Raw genomic sequence first — 26,709 nt, forward strand, 5'->3', positions numbered from 1 at the left:
CACACATATACTCAGCATCCCTCACTGCAGCATTGAGTACAGTATATGAAATGTAATGCTTGCACTTGTATGTTGATTGCTTAACTTCCATTCTGTATTTTTGTATAAACATCAAGTTTTTACTAACCATGCCAGACCTTTTTTAACAGCGGGCCACATTCAATTATTTCGCTATGATCGAGGGCCGGTGTTCTGCCAAAATCTGCTACATCGGCGAAACATCTACATTAGTCGAATTTGACACCCAAAGTACTACCGTGCGCTCTAAACTTGTTTCGTTTAGATGCATACAGGAATAACGTAATAAAAAAATGCCTGCAGAAAATACTTAAATGTAGTTATATCAAATAAGGACAGTTTAAATACGCTAGGTGACTAATGTGGTCAACTGCTTCAAAGCTAACACAAAAAAGCACAATGGTTAAAAGTATGAGAGGGTAATACACGCAAAAAGTATCTTTGAGGCAGTGAAAAGGTTCTAAATAACTAAATAAAAACAAAAATAGTGAGCACTCGCCGCTTCTAACCGATGTGCGCATGCGTGTGGATGCATGAGCAAGCGCGTTGAGCATTGTGTAGGACATTTCGCTGCGTAGTAAGGAATGGCCGAACACCGGTCCAACAACGACTTATTTGTTTTTCGAATTAATTACCCTTCAATGATGGGAAAAAAACAGATCATAAATTTGAATTACTGGTGACTTATTCAATCACATGAGTTCTATGTCATAATGTTTATTATTATTTTTCTCCAAAATGATGCAATAAACTGTGATCAAAATGCAACAAACTGTGACGAAGTGCGCTTTCTGTAGATTTTTGTGAATGCAATGCATACAAAAAGAAAGCGATAACATTCGCTTTTGGTCAAAAGCACTCTCTCACAAGATAACCATTCGTGTCTTTGTTTAGCGCCATCCATCAAGACCGAGCCCCTAGATGAGTATGACTACAACCGCTTGAGCTTTGCCATGCCCCCAATCATGGGCATCCTCCCTCATTCCCACTACCACAACACACACATACTCCACCCCGATCACAGCCTTGTTTCCAACATGGCCTCGTGCCAGCGCCTCGGCTCCAGCCTCCCAGGCCAAGAATCCCACTTCCCGAACCAGAGCCCGGCCATTGTCTTCTCTCGTGCAGGGAAAAGCCTGAGCAGCAGCCCGGCGGCCTATCAGCACACTGTGCCGTTGACCCCCGAACCCCAACGTTCCGTCCTGGTTCACACAGGCTCTCAGGCACCACCTGCTGACACAATGAGTGCTGGCAAGCACACTTCTATCATCCAGTTCTCCCCCACCAACCAACACCTGCTTCGTGCAGGCGACCAAGCGCAGCTTGACAACAGTCCCATCGTTTTTTGCGATGACTACTCTCCACAGGGGACCCACCGGTCTCCGCCCACACCCGGGAATGCCCCTCAGCAATACCCAACCGTGATTCAGCAGCAAACATATGTTGACAAGGAGCAGCAAAAAGACAGAGCACCTCCTGGTGGGACACCAACAGACAGAGCCAGGAGGGTGACGGTGAAGGAGGAGAACCTGGATCAGGCCTACCTAGATGATGGTGAGTGTAAGTCAGTATTTTTACATACTCTGAATGCGTGTGGTAGCTTTTATCAACCAAGATACAGATGGCTTTCTTTGCTCCATCCCAAACAATCGAAGGATATTTACAAAATCATCGTCGTCTCCTACAAGGAGACGGTGTGATCAAACAACTCATTCTTTTCGAACATGAGGTGTAATGATACACCACCCGAGGTGGAAATACCACAGATTATGACTCATATGTTTGTGCTTCGGCCTGTCCACCCTATTACCCCCAACAGAATTAATGTTGGGCCACATCCAGCAGCTGGCGGGATGTGCTACTTCCTATTTTAGGTTAAAGGGTTCTCTAAAATTTGTTGGAGATTCTTCCTATTAAGTCAGGTGAGATGTTAGCATGTGAATGACTTCTTCGTTTTCGTTTAAAAGCAGGGGAATAAAAGTGTTGCTCTGGACCACCGACACATTGATACTGTTATGATGTAAAAACAACTTCCATGGCAACCATTGTCAAAGCGCGGAACGGACTGCGTGGGAGAGCCGGGGAAAGCCTCTTTGTTTGTTGTATTTGGCCGGGCTTCTCCTTGGCCTCATATCCCCCTACACCCCCCCTCCCAGATCCTGCGGGGGAACCCACCAGAGCATTAGCTTTTTTCCTGACCGCAGAATTCTGCCAATCTGGCTCCAGAAATTCCTGTTTGCAGCTGCTGTACTCCAAAAATTCAGCACGATGCGTGTAAGATAGAGTCGAGGGTGGAGGGTCATTTTTTGGGGAAAGGAAAGGGTTGTGTGTGGGGGTGGGTGAGTTTATGTGTGTAGTCAGTGGAAAATATTAAGCTAGCAATGGAATTTGTGTTTTTTGGATGGTGATTTCTGGGTATCCCTCCACAGTAAACAGCAACAGGCTTGTGACTTGTTAAATTAACACTTGAGAGAACACTTACTCTGTTTGATTCCTGCCTTCAAGTGGGTAAAAGCCAAGTGTGTCTACGGGTGTTTGTTCAGCTTTAGTTTTTACATATTTTCTGGTGTTACTGTTGTGGCAGTAGTTTTTGCGTTGAAAAGAGTATCATAGCTAATTTCAATTTGCCTCCAAAATGAGGGAAGCTGTATGCTTATGGCAGTGCTGTGTGTGACAAGTTTCTGCAATATTTCATGTTCATCCCATGTGTCCGAACTACTTGGACATTTTATATTTATACTCAGTGATTATTTCATGATTTTAACAAACCCAAAATTATATATAAATCGGACTTAATTTTTGCATAACGGTTATCTCGAATAAAATGATCATGATTGGTAATATTAACACCATCAATGATAAACGAACCGTACAGTTTATATTACTGGTGTGACAAAGCATGGAAATAGTGATATATCGTGATATTTTGTATCCCAAAACGTTATCGATATGCTCCTGTCAAGAATCGAGATACCGTTTTATGAAGGTGTCAATGTTAAAAAAAAAAAAAATGCAAGTGATGGCACTCGACGCCCAATCCATTTAGACTGCGAACGTTGGTTCATTCAAAACCAGAGCATTCACAGTCATTCGGTCCGATTTTCGGGGCATTTACAGGTCACTTGCTGTTCATTTTAGGGCATTTACAGGTCATTTCCTGTTGAGTTTTTGTCACTGCCTATTTATTTGAGTGATTCCTGTTTATTTTGAGTTACAGAACAGGAAGTGACCCATAAAGTACCCCAAAATCAACAGGAAGTAACTGAAAATCGACAGGAAGATGACCTTAAATGGCTCAAAATTTCCTCATTGCCTGGCGTGGGCTGTCACTGACGGCCATAGACGTTCAATCTGTTTGTAGTGGGAGGCCGTTCGCTGCCAACACACAGCCAAAGGAGGAAAATTGTGTTTTTCTGTTTATTAGTTGCTTGCAGAATATCCTAGAATGATTTCCTGACCAATGTATCGATTATCGTTGTATCGCCATATCGTCAGATCATCGTTATCGTTAGCTTTGTATTGCAAATCGTATTGTTCCCACTCCTAGTTTATATCAATAGGGCTAGATATTGCGGCTTAAAATGTATTTTGATATGAACCAATATGGCAAAGACGTATTGCAATACACATTTTAATATAATTGGCAGTGCTTGTCAATTTTTTTCTTTGTGTCAATACTAGAGATAGACCGATTATCGGCTGGACCGATTATCGACGCCAATATTTGGAAATTTGACGTGTATTGGTACAGGCCGATATGGGAAAATCCATTTAAGACTGTTTTTTTTTTTCAGCTCAGATGCAGCCTCTTTTCTCTTCTGCCTGCTGTCTCTTGCACTAGTATTCATCCCATCCTCTGATTGGTTAAATGGTAATGGTAAATTGAGTTACACTTGTATTGCGCCTTTCCACCTTTTTAAGGCCCTCAAAGCGCTTCACACTATATCCTCATCTATCAAGTGGTGCCACAGCACCAGGAGCAACGTGGGGTTTAGTATCTTTCTCAAGGATACTTAGACAAGTCGAATCGATGTATATACCTATAGAGTCATGTCAAAAAATTAGGACACTCCATTAAATATTCAGTTCTTTATCAAGAAATGTTCACATATCAATGTCTGAGCTTGATCTTCTGGAAAAGAAAATGAATTAATTGCAGATAACCCAAAAAATTAACATTGTTTACTCATAATTAAACCAAATTTATCAACAAAAATGCATATTCTAACTGAGGAAAAAGTTAGGATAAGCTACCACCTAATAGCTTGTGTTACCCCCTTTCACTGATATAACTTCAGTGAGACGTTTTTGTAGCCATCTACAAGTCTTTGACATCGGTCTGAAGAAAGTTTTCCCCACTCCTCAACGCAGAATCCTATCAAAAGAGACTATCTATATACATAATCCATGTGCGTGTGTATGTATATATGGACCACACTTAAAAATCGTTAGGGCGATGTGACGTGTGATAGTAGCATAAATATTGTTTGAATCTACCATTTTGCTCTTTTCGTATTTAGCTTTTGACAAACTATGAAACATTTGGGGGCTTTCTGTCATTTTTTTTTTTACATGTGGGAATCCACATTCTGGTGTTTATTCAATTTGCGTAGTGTCAACTGTCATTTGTCTGAGGTATCACAACTGTCAGTGTTAGATGAAAGTCAGGTTTTTCCTCTTTGGTGCAGTACGTAAACCTGGTATGTCTCTCACTCCTACTGTTTCCAGCCCACACACGTGTTCGCATGCTGCATGCGCTTGTTCAAACTAGACAAATTGTTGTCTAGTTTGAGTTTCTTCATGTGTGTTAGTTGAAAAGAAGCAGGAAAGTGGGGCTATGGAACAAAATGGTCAGAGGCAGTGAAGCAGATGAAATGCTTCAATCAGGTGAAGATTGGAGCGGTCGTGGGAGATAAAGCACACAGTGACGGCTTGGATGCACATTAATCTCAGCACATGCAAGAGTGTTGTAAGGCCACACTGCACGTGTAGGGTCTTTAAGGGATTGTTTACATTTTTACTTCTGTCAATGATGGTGAGTTAAAGTATTCCTTAATGTGGTCCTCTCAGATCTCTTCCTGTCCCTTCAATGGTGGGCTCCAGATTATATTTTTTGAGATCATGCGTCTACTCATTTTCTTGTGTGCACCAGCACAGTAGTGAAGCTCAAATTCTTGACATCACATTCAACGTGGTTTTACATGTTCACAAATAAGAATGTTTGTGTTCAAGCCATGTTCTTGGGAAGGATTATATAGACTTGAATTTAGCCCGATATAATTTTTCCTTTGCGATATTGTAGGTAGCCCACAATAAATAGGTTTAATATAATATGTTTGCTATTCACAGCAATTGCAGTGCACCATCTGTTTTTCATCCATTGTTATCACCACTGCCTATGTAACTTAGGCCATGTCTCCATGTAGCAGGGTGTATGGCAAAAATAACTTTTTCTACGATTTGGCCTCTCATCCACACGCACATTTAAACAAGGGTTCTTAAAAACGCCTTCCAAAAAAAGATGTGCGAATTCTGTTTTTGTGGCTCCATCATGTGGACACAGATAACTGAAGATTTAACTGTGGAAATGTCACTGACTGCGACAAACTTTGTCCCTACGTCTCACATGAGACCAATGTTTACATTTGTAGTAAATTAGACAGGTGCTTTTTTGCTCACATTGATTTACACAATCTTGCAATGCTTCGTTTTGAAGAACACATGCGAAGGATTGTGGTATTATGGACAGTTATTTTTCGCGCTTTGTTATGAATGTACTTAAAAATGAATGAATGCGGTTGGCCGTGGAAGCTTTTTTTTTTTTCTACAAACGTGCTGCCGTGGACGTAATAATTTTTTCTGACGCATTGGGGCAGGATTTTAATAAACCCTGCTGGGTGTAGAAATGGCCTTACTGTAGCTTGCATATACAGTATTTTTTATTTAGTACCACCTGAAAAATTAGAATAGCAAGTAAAAGTTTTGGCAATTTAACAACAAACAAAAAAACCAACAACCAATTTTAATGAGTTATTACACACAAATTTACATATCTTAAGCATTTCCTTGTTGTAACTTTGCTAAAGGTGAAGATTTTTCAGCTTATCAAAACCACAAACCCACAAACTCAGAAATTTAGAATACTGTAAAAAGCTTCAGTTTGGTACATAGTTAACACATGGGTAATTCAAAAGGGTGCTGAGCTTTTATACACACAAATTTACATATCTTAAGCAGTTCCTTGTTGTAACTTTGCTAAAGCTGAAGATTTTTCAGCTTATTAAAACCACAAACCCACGAACTCAGAAAATTAGAATACTGTAAAAAGCTTCAGTTTGGTACACAGTTAACATACATATATTGTGTCTGTTGTTTAACCCAAGACAGGCTTAGACTTCAATGTAGCATATGTTGATTGACAGCAGAGGTGGGTAGAGTAGCCAAAAGGTTTCCTCAAGTAAGAGTTGCTTTACATCAAAATAATATTACTTAAGTTAAAGTAAATGTAGTATTCCAAAAAATGTACTCAAGTTCACGTAAAAAAGTATTTGGTGAACAGAATACTCAAGTAATGAGTAACATTGTAAGTGTTTACGATGTTTGAGTTATCTGTATAAACTGTTATTATTATACTGTACCTTAACATATTGCAAAACCACATTAAGCCCCCCTCCAAAAAAAACAACAACAGTGAATTCCGGCAAGAGAAAAAACTTGTACAGAAATTAAGCATTATTTATCCAAAGACCATGAGTTCCCTCTAGAGGAGAAAACGTTTCCTTTTATGAAACTAAAACAGGGGTGGGCAAACTGGTCCTCGAGGGCCGCAGTGGGTCCTGGTCTTTGTTAAAACCAACTCAGCACAGGCAGTTTAAACAATGAGGTTTCAGCAGAAACAAGAAGCACCTGACTGCAATCAACTGATTGGACTTGTAAAGCACCAGATTGGTGAAAAGGTGTCCTCTTAATGGGTTTGAACAAAAACCCGCACCCACTGCGGCCCTTTGTGGAATAGTTTGCCCACCCCTGAACTAAAAGGATCATATCTCTGCTTTTCCATGGTTAATTGCTGGCAAATAAAAACTGAGAAAGAGATTGCCGTCAACATGACTCAAAAGCGCGGATTTGAATCCACGCTTTCGAGTTGTGTTGACGGCAATGTCAGATACTTTAATTTTTTACGGTGCTTTAAAGACTCCACATGATTGAACAGGCCAGAATGATCATAGAACAGCAAGCTTGAGTCTGATTGGTATAATGGAGTCATGTAATTATTGTTGCAGCTTCTCATTGGTGAAACAGGTTGAGCCACTGTTGGCGTGTCTGGTAAAAAAAAAAATTAGTAAAATCAAATATGTAGAAAAAATCGGGAAAAATGTAACAACTAGTGCAGCCTAAAGTAGCGGAGTAAGAGTAGCGTTTCTTCTTCACTATCTGCTGACGTAAAAGTAAAAAGTATGGCTTAGTAAAACAACTCTTAGAAGTACGTTTTTCCTCAAAAAGTTACTCAAGTAAATTTAAAGACCAAATGTGAAGTAATTTCATAAAATGCCAAATAGGGTCACAATTAATGTAATTAAACATTGTCCAACAAATAAAGCATGAAAAAATAATTTATATGTTGTATATTTGACAAAATAATCGCGTTTCCGAAGTTCGAGCCTGAAAGGGGACGAACCCGGAAGTGATACGTCACACCGAGAACAGCGATGGCAGCGCTCCATACGGCTGCCATACAAAGCCCTTGCAACAATAATTCAAACAGCGATATAAGTGATAGATCAAGCGCAAGTGAGGAGATCCAAGTTTTTGAAGAGTTGGAGGAAGAGGAGGAGGTTGGAATTTTATGTTGGACCGTACATGTATTAGCCAGACGCTAATCAGGATGCAAAGAATGTGCCCAGACTACCTGACATGGAATGTAGACAAGATTCATCGAGATTACAAGATTGGTAAGCTATAGGCTGTTATTATTTTTATGATTTGAAGCATGTCAGGTAAATAAACCACCTACTAGTGCCTGGGATAAAAGAAAAGTTTTGACGAATCCCCGATCATGTTGTGAAATGAACAGTTGAAGCTAGCGACGTTAGCTTTTATTTACCTGACGTGTTTCGGCGAGCACCTCCGCCTTTGGACCCTCTGACGAAGGCGGAAGTGTTTGCTGAAACATGCTGAAAGTTTTGACGAATTTATAAGTGTAGGCAAAATGAACTCAATACAACTATGATAGGGGATTGCCACGAGTTAGCTTTCGGCTAACGTCGCTAGCTTTTGCTGTTCATTCAACAACACGATCGGGGTTTTGCCTCGAGTTACCTTTCGGCTAACGTCGCTACCTTCTACTGTTCATTCCACAACAGGTGGCAGCTCTGCTTTGACAAAGTCATCCATCATCTATCCAAAAATCACACTTACTTTTTTGCAAATCCTTGATCATAAGCAGACCGGTTGAGGAAGCAGGCATCTTCGAAGTGTTTGTAGCAGAGAACACTACTCGATGATGGCGTGAAATTAATTCGCTTTATTCGAACGAAAGATGTCCATTTACGTGCCCTGCTGTCCTTTGGACACTCATACAACTTTTCTTTAGATTGAGAACAATACATCGCCACACACTGCCGTGGCATCTTACCGAGAAGCAATGCAACAATACTGTTCTATGGCAGACTTCCCTCACAGTTCTCTGTGTGACGTAATTTCCGAAGATTGTCGAAGAAAAGCATTTTCGCTGTCAAGGGCGTTGCTATGGGTTAAACAATCTGAATCTGGAAGGGTTGCGTTAAAAAAAAAAAAAAAACGAAAATATGCTTATAATTGTTTAGTTATAATTATAAAATATAAATATAGTTATAATTGTTTAATTATTCAAAAACATGGTTGGCCAACCTTACTTCACATTTGGTCTTTAATGGAGTAAATGTAACGCTTGACTACCCACCTCTTGTTGACAGCATACTATAGTATCGTTACAATATAGTATAGTCCCATTTTTTTACATGTACCTTAGTAAAAAGTTATCTACATGCGACCGGTCTGGCATGTACCCCGCCTGCTGTCCAAAATCAGCTGTGGTTGATTTTTGCTTAGCCACAACCCTAGTCAGAGCAAGCAGTAAAGAAAATTGGTGGAATTTATGACACACATCCAATATGCTGTCATTCATTCTTCACTCACATACACCTCTTCCAATGTGCTTTACACCTCTGCCGTGCAAGCATGAAAGTACACAAGCAAGTTAATTCCATCTCTCAGCAGGCGTCTGCTTCGACTTGACTCGGCGACTGTGCAGGTCAGAGCTGTCTCCGACTCTCTGCCCACTGGCACCGGTGTCAGGTGCCAGACACTCTCCTATTGAAGAGTGCCAAGCCTTCATTAGATCAAGTTGAACGCTACTCTGTGTTGCGCTGTCTTCAAACATTTTTCACATTCAGGGGGCGGAGTAGAGGAGGAGAGGTCTTGTGGTTATGGTGGGAAGATTAAAGTGGCCTGGAGACATTCGGTGTTCAAGCAAATTCCACATTAGAGTTAAACAGACGTGGTGATTACAGCACAGAATCAAGTTTGTTTACTAGCGATGTTAGAAAATGTGCTTAGATTTTCCTTAGTCGGCCTTTTGTAAAGCAACAGACTACATTCATTTTTGTGACAAGAATTGTGTATAACTGTCGCTTTTAAGTTGTGTTGTGTCTTGCTCCCACCTATCTGGTCATGTCAAGGAGAGTGGAAAACCTCTGTGTGGGGGGGAGGTTATTCTATGCTGTATGAGCCCCATTGTAACAAAACTGTAGACAAGGGAAGCTCAGAACAGCTCGCCCACAGACACACTTTCAGAAATAAGCATCCGACAGAAAGTTCACTTGGTTGTTTAATGTTGCACTTGATGGGTGGGCAGGTACTGTAGAAGGCCCGGCAATTTGTATGCGTGCCGTTAAAAAGTCAAATTTCTAAAAAAGGTCCAAGCTCTTGCTTATTTTCTTTATGAAACGATTGCTATTTATATAAAGAGCTGTTATGGAGGTGTTTGTTTGTTTTTTTTTTAGTTACACCCTTTGACTCACCACCGTGTTGCTGAAGGCTTGGAGTGGAGCACAGAGTTGAATGACAGTGCTTTGTTCAAAAAGGCAGTTTTCTTGCAGTGGGACTTCATCTTATCAATAATATTCCATTCCCCTTCATATTATGCAACATCTTTTTCCAATGTCCTTGACAACATGTTTGTTAAATACTCCCACATTTAATGCTAATATTCATTTATTAATTTTAAAGCTGGAATTTGTCATTATAGAGTCATCCTATTTTTTCAATATTTATACTGACGTGTTTGTTGGTGTGTGATTATTTGGCTCAATGAAAGTAGGGAAACACTGCTCAAGAGTACCAGAAGTACGTGCAACGTACTTCAGTTATTTTTGATAACAGCGGGGCTGTGGGTTGCCATGGCTACAAAAGGCACAGACACAACATGCAACGTAATGGTCCTAGTAGCAAGCAAAGAGCGTTTTTGGCCCATTTTGAAATGCTCGCATTAGTCATTGGACCTAATGAGTCGCCAGTGACACAGTGGAAGCAGTGGCGGTCCGGAACATCGCTAAGCGCCAATGTACACACACATGCACGCACACACATGCTAGACCAGTGATTACTTTGTCTATTTATTTTGACGGCAAGTTTGGCTGGTAGTCTCCTTCATTTCCGACCGGGAGCGGAACTTAGGAGGGGACTGACGGTGTGGCCACCCCTAGGCCTGAGCCTCAAGGGGGCCAGTAAAGGGGACACAGGTGGGCGAGGGTAGGTTCTCGAAACAATTAAAATGATGCGCGGAGCAAAAATAGACTGTATAAGTGTCTAAATTTCTTGCACATTGAACCATTAAGCCACACGGGAATTGAGAATATTTTAGGGCTGTCAAAATTATCGCGTTAACGGGCGTTAATTAATTTTTTAAAATTAATCACGTTAAAACATTTGACGCAATTAACGCATGCACTAAATGACCCACTCGCACAATGCCTTAAACAGATTACAATGAGGCTGTTTATGGACATTAAGAGTGAAGAGAATGCCACCGGCCGCTTGGGGGCAGCGCCGTTCCATACTCATGTTATTTCTTCTAAACATGGGAGAATTAGTAGTTGTGAGACGTTTATGCTGTATTCACAATGCAATGCAAATTGCTATTTGTGCTCCACACATATTTCGGTAAGTTTTCTTTCTTTTAGTGGCAATTATGTGTCTCTTGCTGTATTGTGGGTAAGATATGTACAGATATATATTACACAGTAAAGGCGAGTGGACACAGGCGTTCTTTGGACCGCGCCGTTTATTGCGCCACTTCTCCTTCACAACAAACATAAGTATCGTTTAGTGAAAGCACAACAAAAATAATATTCCTATCTCTCCAAAAAAAAAAAAATGTTCACAAAAAGAAAAGCACTTCAGTCTATAGTAATGAGGCCCTATTCTGACACACAGTTAAACAACAATGCAAAATGAACTGGCATTCCATATCAAAATAGCTATGCAAAATACACGTAAAACTTAGACTTTGGTCACTCTATTTTATTATTGTTATTTTTATTCTTCTTATTATTATATTAACTCTACTTTTGATTGAAAATTTTACAAATTTTATTAAAACAAAAACATGAAGAGGGGTTTTAATATAAAATTACTATAACTTATAACTACAACAATTATCTTTTAAGAACAAGTCTTTCTATCCGTGGATCACTTTAACAGAAAGAATGTTAATAATGGCATTTGTGGATTTATTGTTACAATAAACAAATACAGTAATTATGTACAGTATGTTGTATGTATATATCCGCCGTGTGTCTTAGAGATTAGAGATGGTTTGAATTGCGATTAATTGCGATTAATTACGATTAATTAATTTTTAAGCTGTAATTAACTCGATTAAAGTTTTTAATCGTTTGACAGCCCTAGAATATTTTTAACATGACCTTGAACTGACGACCTGCATTGAATGGAAACTCACTTGGAATTAAAGGGCAGGTGAAGAGCTTTTTGGATTTTGGTGTTAGTTCGTCGAACCAACCATGTCATTTCTAACATGTAACTGCGAAGATAATTAACATTTTTTAAGTTTTTAGCAGTCCGTCAATACTGTATTCCCAAACCCGGAAGCGTGACGTACAGTGTCCTGCAAAAGTATTCGGCCCCCTTGAATCTTGCAACCTTTCGCCACATTTCAGGCTTCAAACATAAAGATATGAAATTCAATTTTTTTGTCAAGAATCAACAACAAGTGGGACACAATCGTGAAGTGGAACAACATTTATTGGATAATTTAAACTTTTTTAACAAATAGAAACCTGCAAAGTGGGGCGTGTAATATTATTCGGCCCCTTTACTTTCAGTGCAGCAAACTCACTCCAGAAGTTCAGTGAGGATCTCTGAATGATCCAATGTTGTCCTAAATGACCGACGATGATAAATAGAATCCACCTGTGTGTAATCAAGTCTCCGTATAAATGCACCTGCTCTGTGATAGTCTCAGGGTTCTGTTTAAAGTGCAGAGAGCATTATGAAAACCAAGGAACACACCAGGCAGGTCCGAGATACTGTTGTGGAGAAGTTTAAAGCCGGATTTGGATACAAAAAGATTTCCCAAGCTTTAAACATCTCAAGGAGCACTGTGCAAGCCATCATATTGAAATGGAAGGAGCATCAGACCACTGCAAATCTACCAAGACCCGGCCGTCCTTCCAAACTTTCTTCTCAAACAAGGAGAAAACTGATCAGAGATGCAGCCAAGAGGCCCATGATCACTCTGGATGAACTGCAGAGATCTACAGCTGAGGTGGGAGAGTCTGTCCATAGGACAACAATCAGTCGTACACTGCACAAATCTGGCCTTTATGGAAGAGTGACAAGAAGAAAGCCATTTCTCAAAGATATCCATAAAAAGTCTCGTTTAAAGTTTGCCACAAGCCACCTGGGAGACACACCAAACATGTGGAAGAAGGTGCTCTGGTCAGATGAAACCAAAATTGAACTTTTTGGCCACAATGCAAAACGATATGTTTGGCGTAAAAGCAACAAAGCTCATCACCCTGAACACACCATCCCCACTGTCAAACATGGTGGTGGGAGCATCATGGTTTGGGCCTGCTTTTCTTCAGCAGGGACAGGGAAGATGGTTAAAATTGACGGGAAGATGGATGCAGCCAAATACAAGAACATTCTGGAAGAAAACCTGTTGGTATCTGCACAAGACCTGAGATTGGGACGGAGATTTATCTTCCAACAGGACAATGATCCAAAACATAAAGCCAAATCTACAGTGGAATGGTTCAAAAATAAACGTATCCAGGTGTTAGAATGGCCAAGTCAAAGTCCAGACCTGAATCCTATCGAGAATCTGTGGAAAGAGCTGAAGACTGCTGTTCACAAACACTGTCCATCCAACCTCACTGAGCTCGAGCTGTTTTGCAAGGAAGAATGGGCAAGAATGTCAGTCTCTCGATGTGGAAAACTGATAGAAACATACCCCAAGCGACTTGAAGCTGTAATTGGAGCAAAAGGTGGCGCTACAAAGTATTAACGCAAGGGGGCCGAATAATATTGCACGCCCCACTTTTCAGTTTTTTATTTGTTAAAAAAGTTTAAATTATCCGATAAATTTTGTTCCACTTCACGATTGTGTCCCACTTGTTGTTGATTCTTGACAAAAAATTAAAATTTTATATCTTTATGTTTGAAGCCTGAAATGTGGCGAAAGGTTGCAAGGTTCAAGGGGCCGAATACTTTTGCAAGGCACTGTAATTTCCTGAATGCAACAAAAGACTATCCACAGCGAGCATAGCAGCAGCAACGATATCAGTGATATTTCCACCGATAGTTACCATTAAGGATCGCTTTTTCATCATGCTAGCGATGGCAAAGGCCCCCAGGAAAAGATGATCTACAATTAATCCCTACATGTTTGAAGGCATCAGATGACAACGATTTACTCGGCACAGCAGACATTGGTTGATGTTGCCAGTTGGCTGCTCGACACTAAATGAAAGGAAGAGTGGTAGGCCTATGTCTGGCATCATGATTTCTCTCTGAACCTTTCGATTTAATGATCAATAATTGTAAATACAGATGATTAGTTATATAGATCCAGTAATAAATGTATCAAATTGACATGTTGACATGTTAATTGCCTGTCTTATGACAGGCAATTATCTAATAAAAAAAAAAAAAAAAACAGGTTGCACTTCAATGAACAGGCAGTTGGTTTTCCCTTTCAAATCAACAGACTTGCTTCAAAGTTTTCAATCCATCAATTAATCAATCAATCAATAAAATTTATTTTTATAGCCCTTTACAAAAACCCGAAAGGCCCCCAAAGTGCTTCAAAACAAAGACAAACATGGTTCATGATAGATAAAACAAAGGAAAGTACTATGACATTATGAAAAACAAAACAACGCATCACGATAAAAGTCAAAACGGCAAATAGAACAATAAAACTGATGAAATCCGAAAACATTAAAACCCTTAAGAAACAAAACCAGGCCATCCTAGTCAGGGGAAAAACGAGTCTGAAAAAGCGTGTCTTTAACCGAGATTAACCGGATTTTAGCGGGTAGGCTATTCCACAACCTGGGGGCAGCAACTGCGAAAGATCGGCCCCCCCTACTGTTTAAGTCTTGACCTCAGAACTTGCAAAAGAAGCTGGCTGGTAGAACGAAGAGCCCTCTCAGAGTTACGGAGGGTTAAATTTTCAGAAGGAGCCTGGCCATTAATAGAATTAAAAACAAACAGTAAAAGTTTGAAACCAAATCTGAAATGGACCGGAAGCCAGTAGAGCGATGATAGCACGGGGGTAATATGTTCACGTGTAGGTGTACTGGTTAAAAATCAAGCTGCGGCATTTTGAACAAGTTGAAGACGAGAAATAGAGGATTTGGGAAGACCAACATGGAGTGCATTGCAGTAGTCCAGGCTTGAGCTTATAGAAGCGTGAATTGCTTTTTCATGGTCGTTGCGACTAAGAAAAGGCTTCACTTTGGCCAAAGGACAGAGCTGGAAAAAAACGTGCTCTTACAACAAATCTAATCTGTTTTTCAAAGTTGAGCCTGTTATCGAATATCACTCCGAGATTTTTAACGTGTGTCTTAAAAAACGGAGCCAGAGCGCCAGTGTTGGGCTCAAGGGCATTCATCATGGAAGGTGTGCCTAAAGTAATATATTCAGTTTTGCTGTCGTTAATATGTAAGAAGTTTCGTGCTAGCCACTGCTTCACATCGGATATGCACTCCATCCATTTAGTGAGAGCAGTTTGTTCGTTGGGTCTCAAGGGCAGATACAGCTACAGGTCGTCAGCATAAAAATGAGGAGAGATATTATGTTTTTTATAATTGATCCTAAAGGTAGAGGATAAAGTGCAAATAGAACAGGCCCTAAAATAGAGCCTTGTGGCACCCCACAACACAGAAAAGTTTGTGAGGGTGAAATTCCCCAATCATTACCAAGAAGGTTCCAGGTATGATTCAAACCATTGTACAGTTTTACCACGGATACCTGTGACGTGCTCTAAGCGAGATACAAAGACTGTATGGTCGACTGTATCGAATGCTGCTGTGAGGTCTAATAAAACAATGATAGCTGGGTTTCCATTATCCACAGAAAGAGCAATGACTTTGTGCCCTTTTAACAGTGCTGACTTAGTGCTGTGTCTGGATCTGAAGCCTGATTGAAACTTGTCAAGGGTGGAGTTTGTCTCTAAGAATGTTTGCAAATGAATAAAAACATTTTTTTTCTTAAACTTTAGAAAGGAAAGTCAAGTGGCAGACGGGTCTAAAATTGGACATAACAACGGGGTCGAGATAGGTTTTTTTAAGAAGGGGTCTTACTACAGCCTTTTTGAAGGCAGCTGGGACAACCCCGGAACTGAGAGAGGTATTTATAAGAGCCAGCAGACTTGATCCAAATCTTTGCAGAAGAAAGTTTTTGGGCCTTTCATAGAGTCTCGAGCCTTCGTGTGAGCAATTCATCGCTACACATCGAGATGGCATGATGAATCTCGAGAGTAAAACTCAGAAAATATTTGCAATATATGGCGAGGATAGTGTGGTGCTATACTTTCGTATTGGATTGCTGGCAAGGTCTTCGGGAAATGACGTCATCAGGTAGCAGCCGGCAGCGAGGCGTGTCCCTCGTTGCTAAGGTGTTACTATGGCAGCAACTCAAAAACTATGCCGTCGATGAAAAAAGTTGTGGGGTAATGTGAGTTTTGAGACAGTGAATGATGCATTCAATACAATTTAACCGAGTAAAACGCTCATGAGTTGAAGTCTTCACCTGCCGTGTAAGCCTTTGCTTTAATACAAAAATAATAATAAGTCAGCTTCAAAAATGGATTGGATTGGAAGTCCCAAGTTTTGCATTTCTATGGTTTTATTCGATTGTTGCTGAACCACTCGATATATCGATCTAGAACAATGTGTTGTTAATTCCTAATAGATAATAGTCTATGCTTTTGCTGCAGTGTACATTTACTGCTGGTATTTTAAATATGTTTATTATTTTAGTCGTAATGTTTGGGCATACAAAAATGTTTATAAAATCAAGGTGCATAACATTGATTTGGTTTGATTATATTTGGAAAGAAACATTGGGCTAATTTTATGTAACTTGATCAAGTCATTGTAATAAATGCGGCTTCAAACCAGAAAAATGTTCTTTTTTGTGCAGTGCATGACGTCGGGTATTTTAACCGCACTCTTGTTGAAAATCTTTCTCGCTATGTGACTTGCAGTATCTCTACGATCTCAGTTTTCTGCTTGCAAGTCATTGTTCAAAAGCAGGCTGACAGCTAGTTGAACTTCCTCTTTGCTTCAGTACCGCAGGCAAGTTGTTCAAAGACTTTCTGAGGACGCGACCGACCGCGCAAGGAATATTCCTTGTATTTATATTTTATTTTTTAAGCACCCTGTCAAAACCTATTTGCCCTGAATTATGGTTGTCTTTTTAGTACTGTGTTTCAAACATTTTCATTTTAACAGCCATACTTGTGGGTAAATGTCAACAGTAGGAAGTAATTATAGAGCACAGACCAACAGGAACACACCTTTTGACGTTTTATAAATGCTGCCATATCTTCAGGTAGTTGAATTATGGGACATAACATAATTAGTTCCTCTTTTTTTAATCATTTTTTAAGTCATTTAAAAATCTATGTACATTTCTTCATAAACAAGAAAATTAGGCAGCAAGGCATTTCTAAGTGACACATTTAAACCCAAACAATAGTAATAATAACAATACAATTTCAAAGGAAATTTTGGAGGCAAAAAAAAAAAAAAAAAAAAAAAAGGAACACACAGTAACAATCCAATGTTTTCAATTTTGATTTAAATTATGACATTTCTTGATGCGAATATGTATGATCTGGACAATTAGCTCAACATTATACACCTTGCTTGTACAAAGACCAACGGTGAAGTTCGGACGAGTTGTTTTGTCTCGTATTTGTATTTACTTTGTATTCTACTTTGATTAGTTGATAAAAATGACTGCACACATTCACCTTAATTCACCTCATAATCATTTGCCTTGTTTTAAGACCATATCCTAATTGTAGAATCAATAGCTCCCTCTTCTGTTTGCTGTTGAGTAATACACTCCAACCTATTGAAGCACTAAAGCCATTCATTAATTTGCATGTGGTCCTTGTCCTCATTAGGATGGAGGCTTTACTTGAGTCCAGCTGACTTTGGGGGAAATGTGGGGTATACCCTCACTTAGTTGCAAGTCAAGTACATGTATGCTGAGAAGAACTAGTACTGTCAGGATTTTTTTTTTAATCTACTATCTTCTTAAGGTCCCCAAATAAGGAATTCAAATTCTACCCTTGCTCCAGCCATAGAACATTCTTACCTATAGAATTGAGAGCCTGTTCATTGAATTAATAGACCCCGGTTTGCTCACACTTAATGCAAGTTTCCGCTCACTGTCGATGAGGTGTGCTGTGACTCCCAAGTAGTTATGGTTGACCTGAAAGGCGATGTTGTAAACCCCTGCCAACAGTTGTTCTCTCGCGCTCTTTTCACCGATGTACAACTGATGAATTTTTTTCATCACATATTTCTAAAGGTTAGCTTGAAAACCGCATCCGACTAGAACAATGGTGAACTGTAGGAGCAATGCATGTATATATAACACACATCATGTGGGGTTACAAATGAAGTTTCATGCTCAATGAAATGTTTCTGTAAATGGAGTTGTTAAATCAAACATCCAAACGAAACTGTTTTGTGTTTTTTTTTCCCTTTTTTTCAAACTCACATTTTCAAATGTTTCTCTTGCAGTGAATGAGATCATATGCAAGGACCTGACTGATGGCCCCACTCAAGGGCCGTCCTAGAGGACAGCTCCGAAGCAGAAAATCTCCGATTCCAACAACAACAGACATTCTGGGTTTTGAACGCCAATGCCATTGCCCCAAAACGTACGTTCTGTAAATGCCTCTTATGCAGGCGGCACAAAACTAAAGGTAACTTATTATTTTGCTGATAAAGAAAAGCACCTTTGCTTGTTTACTAGTGATTGAATGAATGAGGGATCTCAAAACCTACAGTGAGGAAAATAAGTATTTGAACACCCTGCGGTTTTGCAAGTTCTCCCACTTAGAAATGATCGGCGGGTTTGGAATTTTCATGGTAGGTGCTTCTCCACTGTGAGAGACAATCTAAAAAAAAAATCTAGAAATCCCTGTGTATGATTTTTTTAACCATTCATTTGTATTATACTGCTGCAAATAAGAATTTTAACTCCTGTCTATTAGTGAGAATTGAGAGCCTAAAAAACCTGTTAGTCACCTTTAAAAAGTTGTTCTCCTAAATGAGTAGAGTGGAGGTGGACTTTTTGAGTCCAACTTTTTGACCTGTTTGAGGCGGTTAGCTGCATATAAACACCTGTCCACCCCATATACCCCATAAAACTGTCCAAAGACACTAAAGACAGAATTGTAGACCTCTACAAGGCTGGAAACAGTTACAGGGCAATTGCCAAGCAGCTTGATGATAAAAGATCCACCTTTGGAGCAATTATTACAAAATGGAAGAAGCTGAACATGACTGTCAATCTCCCTCGGACTGGGGCTCCATGCAAGATCTACCTCGTAGGGCCTCAATGGTCCTAAGAATGGTGAGGAATCAGCCAAGAACTACACCGGAGGAGCTGGTCAATGACCTGAAAGGAGCTGGGACCTCATTTCCAAGATTACTGTTGGTAATACACTAGGACGTCATGGTTTAAAATCATGCGTGGCATGGAAGGTTCCCCTGCCTAAACCAGCACATGTCCAGGCCTGTTACGCTTGCCAATGACCATTTGGATGGTCCAGAGGAGTCATGGGTGGAAGTCATGTGGTCGTATGACATCAAAATGGAACTTTTTGGTCTTAGTTCCTATAATAGTGTTTGGAGGAAGAAGAATGATGAGTCCCATCCCAAGAACACCATCCTTACTGTGAAGCATTGGGGTGGTAGCATCATGCTTTGGGGGTGTTTTTCTACACGTGGGACTGGACGCCTGCACTGTATTAAGGAGAGGATGACCAGGGCCATGTATTGTGAAATTTTGGGCAATAACCGCCTTCCCTCAGTTAGAGCATTGAAATTGGGCCGTGACTAGGTCTTCCAACATGACAATGCCCGAAGCAGACAGCCAAAATAACCAAGGAGTGGCTTTGTAAAAAGTATATCAAGGTTCTGGAGGGGCTTATCCACTCTCCAGGACCTAAACTCAATAAAATCTAAAAGGAAGTTCAAATTCCGTGTTTCTCAGTGACAGTCCAGAAACCTGATTGATCTAGAGAAGATCAAGATCTGTGTGTAGCAGTGATGCAAAATCCCTGCTACAGTCTGTGCAAACCTGATGAAAAGATAAGGGAAACGTTTGATCTCTGTAATTGGAAACAAAGGCTGCTGCAATTGCAGGGTGTTCAAATACTTACTTTCCTCACGGTAACTGGTCAATCATCTCAAGACTGTAGTTTTTAATTCATACTTTTCCAGTTAAATGGATATTTGACCTACATAGGTGTCAATGCCATTGAATGAGATTTAAGAATTAACTGGTGCCTTCAGTGAATACAATTATTACATCATGCCATTCCACTGAAAACTAGGCTTGGGTTAAAAATAAAAAGTTTCTCTCCACTGTCCTTGGGTTTTTGATGAGCCTTCCCAAACTGCAACGATACTTGAAATCCGATTGGAATTTCACATCCGTATTTTTTCTCCTTCTAATATGAGGAAATTCAAGATTCTAAATCTGAGAAACTAGCCAAAACTGAGACACGTTTGCCTTTCAAAGGTTCTTAGAAACCATGCTTTATTTTTACTGCAGACAGCTGAAAATTTGCACAGAAGCAGCATACTTTTTTGTCAGTTTACCAGTTTACATAAAGGAAATTCTGTCTCCCCCCCCCCCCCCCTTTTTTTTTTTTTTTTTTTTTTTTTTTTTTTTTTTTTTTTTAAAGCTGGGAAGAACATAGATCTTAAAAGAGGAATAAATCAATTTGACACAGGGTAAGCAAAACTGAAGTGCTTAAGTCCACTTCTAAAAATATAAAATAAATAACTACATTTCTAAAGCTCCAATCTTTTTCTCTTAATTCCAAACATGAACTGAAAATTGTGGGATCGGGCCCAATTTCCAATCACGTGGTTGGCTCATGGACATCTATAATGTTTTTTCATGAGAAATGTCTTCACAAGTCCTGTGATGCTGCATTCCTGATTGTAGTTTTCATTCTGAATCCTACACTGAGAAACAATCTGCACTTTGACACCATTTGAAGTGACCTTTGGCAATTACAAGTGAACACATTTTATTTGTAGTTCCTGAACCTTTTCCTGTACATAGCAGATGTTTTATTTACAGTATATATAAAATGACAGTAAATATATTCAATGCCAAAGTCTTGCCTATGCACAAGATTCTTAAACAGAGGACATAAAATGACAGAACATATATTTTATGCCACAGTCTTGCCTATGCACAAGATTCTTAAACAGAGTACTGGACCGACAGTACATTATTAACATACTGTACTGTACACACTTGTAAGGATACACGACATGTCATGAATCATTATAAAATTTGTTGTGATTGGAAAAGAAGAATTATGTTTCTGATGTGTCCTGACTTAAATGTAAGGGAATTCCATTATATGTTGATAAGTTGAATGCTCTTATTTGAAATGCTACAGATGGCGCCAAAACAGAAGTATATCTATCGTAAGATTGAATCAGAGGCAGACCTTTTCGTGTATAGGGAGTAATACTTCATTTTGTAATATTACATTGGTATGAGTGATTTTTCCCATTGAGCCAGAACAGCACAATTGCAGCTGCCTTATACTGAATGTAATTGCCCCTTTTTCTGTGCGTAATGAACCAAAAAGTGCTATTTTATCTATGTGTAGCTCGCTACCTTGTCTTTTTTGTTAATACTGTATCGTGTACCATATCAGTCTTTTTTTTTTTTTTTTTTTAACCAGGAAAAACTGAAGGGATTTAGGACTCATTTAATATCTGGAATTTTATTCGTTTGCTTTCAGTGAGGTTTATATTATGTATGTTAAACTTTAAGTCATAATATTTTTGTATTCTCTAAAGCAGCAATAAACTATATCCTTACACAATCTGCCCTGCTTCTTTAGTTGTCCTTTTGTCATACTGGTAATACTTTCGTTTATTTATTTTTTGATTTTTCAAACATCAATTAATTGTCTGTGTAGTCCTTGAAAATTTATTGATGATTTAGGGCTTTTTTTTCCCCGAGGACCTTTTTCAGAAAAAATGGTACGCTAGGGCCAAATAGACATTGTTCCACTTTCATATGTTAAATACGACGATACTGTATGTAGTTTCATATATTGTGCAGCACTAATATGTATACTGTGTTTGTGGATGCGTATGTATGTGAATTTTTACAGTGCCCTGTGGAAGTGTTTGCCCCCCTATTAACTTTTTAACCTCTCGCCACATTTCAGCCTTCAGACATAAAGCTTTTATATTGAAATTTTTGTCAAGAATCAAAAATTGGGACACAATTGTGAAGTGGAATGAAATTTATTGGATATTTTGTACTTTTTTAACAAATAAAAACCTGAAAAGTGGGGTTGGCAATATTATTCGGCCCCTTTAACCCTTACATGCACAAGTTACTGGACCCTACACTCTTCCATAAGTGGGTCAAAAATGACCCATATTAGAACCAATGTGTTTTTATTAGGGCTGTCAAAATTATCGCGTTAACGGGCGGTAATTAATTTTTTAAATTAATCACGTTAAAATATTTGACGCAATTAACGCACATGTCCCGCTCAGACAGTATTCTGCCTTTTGGTAAGTTTTACAGCAAGGCTTTTTGTGCTGTCTAACAGCGAACTCTTGTGGTCGCTTTGCGACATGGTTTATTGTTTTCTTGCCAGTTCAATATGGCTGCACAACGTCTCGGGCTGACGCCTACATTGTAATGTTGTGCTTATATGATCCTTGGACAAGATTTGTCCGTAAGTATGGTTGTTGTAAAGAATGTACATATTATGTTAGTAAGCGAAATGTTATATTTTTTGTATGAGACGCTTTTTGTTTATGTTTAGTGAACCTGTATAGCGTGCTAAGCTAACGTTGTTGCTAATGCAATGCTTGTGTACTTTTTTATTTAGTTTTACGACGGTCTAAAGAGGACAATGGTTTGAGGCCATTTTATTAATAAATCAGATGAAAAAGGAAGAAGTCTGATTATTAAGGCGTCGTTCACTAGTTGTCTAGCTTTGGAAAAAGTAGACGCTTCGGAGTGAGGACAGCATAAACAGATTTAAATGACAGTAGAATGAAATGCCCACTACAGTCCTTATGTACCGTATGTTGAATGTATATATCCATCTTGTGTCTTATCTTTCCATTCCAACAATTTATTTTACAGAATGTATATATATATATATATATATATATATATATATATATATATATATATATATATATATATATATATATATATATATATATATATACAGTACTGTGCAAAAGTTTTAGGCAGGACACCTGCCTAAAACTTTTGCACAGTACTGTATATTTTTATTATATTATGTATATACAGGATATACTGTATGTATATATTTTCCCCAAGTGGAAGCTTCCATGATCCTAATAAATTTAATAATTAAAAAAAAAAAAAATACAGTATAATTTACAGAAAAATATGGCATATTTTATAGATGGTTTGAATTGCGATTAATTACGATTAATTAATTTTTAAGCTGTAATTAACTCGATAAAAATTTTAATCGTTTGACAGCCCTAGTTTTTATGCCATTTTGGTGAAGAATACTCACTTGTACATTAATTAGTATGATATTTAGGGCCACACAAGAATGATTTCATGCTTGAAATATCTTTATGATTCAATTAACATTTTTTGAAAAATAAAAAAATTATAATACAGAACAACAATAGACTTCATCCTTCCATGTATTTTATCATCAATGATGAAGAGTTCCAATGCATCTTTTTGGTAAGACAGTGGTGCTAAGCCCTTGTGGAGGCACTGACCGATTTCTGAGGATATTGTGGCTCTGTGTTCTGCCCTGGGTGGGAGGTAATTCTCTCTATTAAGAGCCCTACCAACTCATTCTATTGGCCATGATTTGGACACTTACTTCTTCAGAGGACACATAAGTGGAATCTTATGAGTAAGATTGATCCCGTTCAGTTGATTTCAGGTGGACAACCGCCACTGCCACCTGGACAATAGTCTGGGTCCTCATCATCAGAGATTTCAGACACTTGAGTCCAACCCTGTCACTGTCTCTCCATCATCCAACATCTGTAGGACCATTTCAGCTGTAAATCTAGCACAAATCCGATCGTGTTTTTCCGACTAGACTGAACGGGAAAAGTCACATAATAGTGGACCATTTTCAAATTCGATCCAGGTCACTTTCGTAGGTGGTTAAAATCCCATCCGGGCCACAATGGCTGCGGTCCGAACTGTCAAGTCCCCCAAATTGGAATTCAAGCAGCAATTAACATCAGCAAAGAGCGAGAGAGACAGGGTGCTATTGTAGCGGTGCAGCTGTGCATTAGAGTTAGCACCTAGCTTGAACGCGGCTTTTGAGGAAGGAGCGGGCTTGACAAAAGTCAGAAAAAAATAAAATGGGTTGAGAATAAGCCTGACAATGCTCGTTTTTCTCTCTGCTCCAATGCTCCTGCGCATGCGGGCCAGTTTGCTCAGCGCATCTCGGACTGCGCATTAGAGCGCATGTGTGATGGACAAAGGCAGTATGAACGGGTACGCCAAAAAAACAGATATGACAAAAAATCAGAATTGTGCATTATGACCTGCGATATGAACCTAGCCTTAGTTAGCTAGCTAGTTATGAAGTTGGTTAATTTGTTAATAAATAATAATAAAGAGTCATGAAAGACACACACACACAAAATACTATATGGACATAATACTTACAGTACACGTATCAGCTCTCGCTGTGTAAAATAATCTTCTTAAGGGATGTCACTTTTTACATAACTGGTCTGTGTGGTCCACAGTAAATTTATTCCTGACAGCCAAAGTTGATAAGAATGAAAGATTCCCATTGGATTCCATAGAAAATGCATGTGGGTCATTTTTTACCCACTTGTGGAAGCTTAGGGTAGTAATACAAAAATGACAATTTCTTCAAATGTATAAAAAGTTCATCAAAAGTTTGAATGGCATTATATCAAAAACATGTTTTTTGAGGAATACCTGGAATATGAATTGATAACAATTTTTCATTCCCAAGATATTTCAAGAAAACAACCTCACCGGGTCATTTTTGACCCACTTATGCATCTAAGGGTTAATTTCAGTACAGCAAACTCACTCCAGAAGTCCAGAGAGGATCTCTGAATGATCCAAGGTTGTCCTAAACGACTGATGGTGATATACAGAATTGATCTGTGTGTAATCAAGTCAATAAATAAATGTCAATAAATGCACCTGCTCTGTGATATTTCAAGGGTTCCATTGAAAGTGCAAAGAGCATCAGACCAAGGAACACACGAGGCAGGTCCGAGATGCTGTTGTGGAGAAGTTTAAAGCCGGATTTGGACAAAAAAAAAAAAATGGCAAGCTTTAAACATCTCAAGGAGCACTGTGCAAACAATCATATTGAAATGGAAGTAGTATCAGACCACTGGTAATCTACCAGGAACCGGCCGTGCCTCTAAACTTTAACCTCGAACAAGGAGAAGACTGATCAGAGATGCAGCCAAGAGGCCTATGATCACTCTGGATGAACTGCAGAGATCTACAGCTGAGGATGGAAAGTCTGTCCATAGGACAACAATCAGTCGTACACTGCACAAATCTGGCCTTCGTGGAAGAGTGGCAAGAAGAAAGCCATTTCTCAAAGATATCCATAAAAGGTTTGCCACAAGCCACCTGGGAGACACACCAAACATGTGGAAGAAGGTGTTCTGGTCAGATGAGAAAAAAATCTAACTTTTTGACCACAATGCAAAACGATATGTTTGGCGTAAAAGCAACATAGCTCATCACCCTGAACATAGCCTCATGGTGGCAGCCTCATGGTTTGGGCCTGCCTTTCTTCAGTAGCGACAGGGAAGATGGTTAAAATTGATGGGAAGATGAATGGAACCAAATAGAGGACCATTCTGGAAGAAAACCTGTTCTGAGTCAGGAAAAGGCCTGAGACCGGGACGAATATTTATCTTCAAACAGGACAATGTTACAAAACACAAAGCTCAATCTACAATTGAATGGTTCACAAATAAACATATCCAGGTGTTAGAATGGCCAAGTCAAAGTCCAGACCTGAATCCAATCGAAAATCTGTAGGCAGAGCTGAAGATTGCTGTGCACTAACGCTCTCCATCCAACCTCACGGAGCTCGAGCTGTTTTGCAAGGAAGAACGGGCAAGGATTTCAGTCTCTCGACGTGCAACATCGATAGAGACATACCCTAAGCGACTTCCAGCTGTTATTGCAACAAAAGGTGACGCTAAAAAGTATTCATGCAAGGGGGCTGAATGATATTGCACGCCCCACTTTTCAGGGTTTTATTTGTTAAACAGTATCAAATATCCAATAAATTTCATTCCACTTCACGATTGTGTCCCAATTGTTGTTGATTTTTGACCAAAAAAAAAAAAGATTTTATAGCTTTATGTTTGAAGCCTGAAATGTGGCGAAATGTTAAAAAGTTTAAGGGGGTCGAATACTTTCGCATGGCACTGTGTATTGTATATATTTACACAAGTAAGACAAACCTTTCAGAATAAAGAGAAAATATCCAGCGACAGCAAAATGACCAAAAAAATCACCACCAAGATAGCTCAATTTATCACACTGATGTTTATATACTGTCATGCCTCGTCGCTTCCCGTTTTATTTTGAAGGCTTCACCCTCTTCATAGTCTCGTACTTGCCCTTCCTCTTGTCATCTAATCACCTATTGTTTCCACCTGTTCCCCATTACCTTGTGTGTATTTAATGCCCTAGTTCCCCTTGTCTGGTGCAGAAGTTTCTTTCATCCAAGGTCAGTCACGTCAGCCTCTCGTCATAGCCTATCGTCATAGTTGAGTGCAGTTCTACTGAATGTTAACCTCCATTGGAGCGCTTTGTGTTTGAATTTTTTCATCTTCGCTATCT

The 26,709-nt window shown here is 39.2% G+C and overlaps 1 protein-coding gene across 4 annotated transcripts in view; it reads left to right on the forward strand.

Annotated features, from left to right (window-relative positions):
* Nucleotides 1-20,457, forward strand: part of nfatc2a (nuclear factor of activated T cells 2a) — a 45,102-nt gene extending 24,645 nt beyond the window's left edge. For 3 of the 4 annotated variants that reach the window (XM_057830539.1, XM_057830536.1, XM_057830538.1), the window contains 2 exons: nt 913-1,578; nt 18,348-20,457. In XM_057830539.1, coding sequence (XP_057686522.1) covers nt 913-1,578; nt 18,348-18,403 — 722 coding nt within the window. In that variant the 3' untranslated portion in view covers nt 18,404-20,457. The remainder of the gene's footprint in view (nt 1-912; nt 1,579-18,347) is intronic. The other variant, XM_057830537.1, reaches the window with a different exon arrangement.
* Nucleotides 20,458-26,709: the final 6,252 nt, after the last annotated feature.

The sequence above is a fragment of the Corythoichthys intestinalis genome, chromosome 2 (genome assembly GCF_030265065.1).
Source record: "Corythoichthys intestinalis isolate RoL2023-P3 chromosome 2, ASM3026506v1, whole genome shotgun sequence".
Lineage (NCBI taxonomy): Eukaryota > Metazoa > Chordata > Actinopteri > Syngnathiformes > Syngnathidae > Corythoichthys > Corythoichthys intestinalis.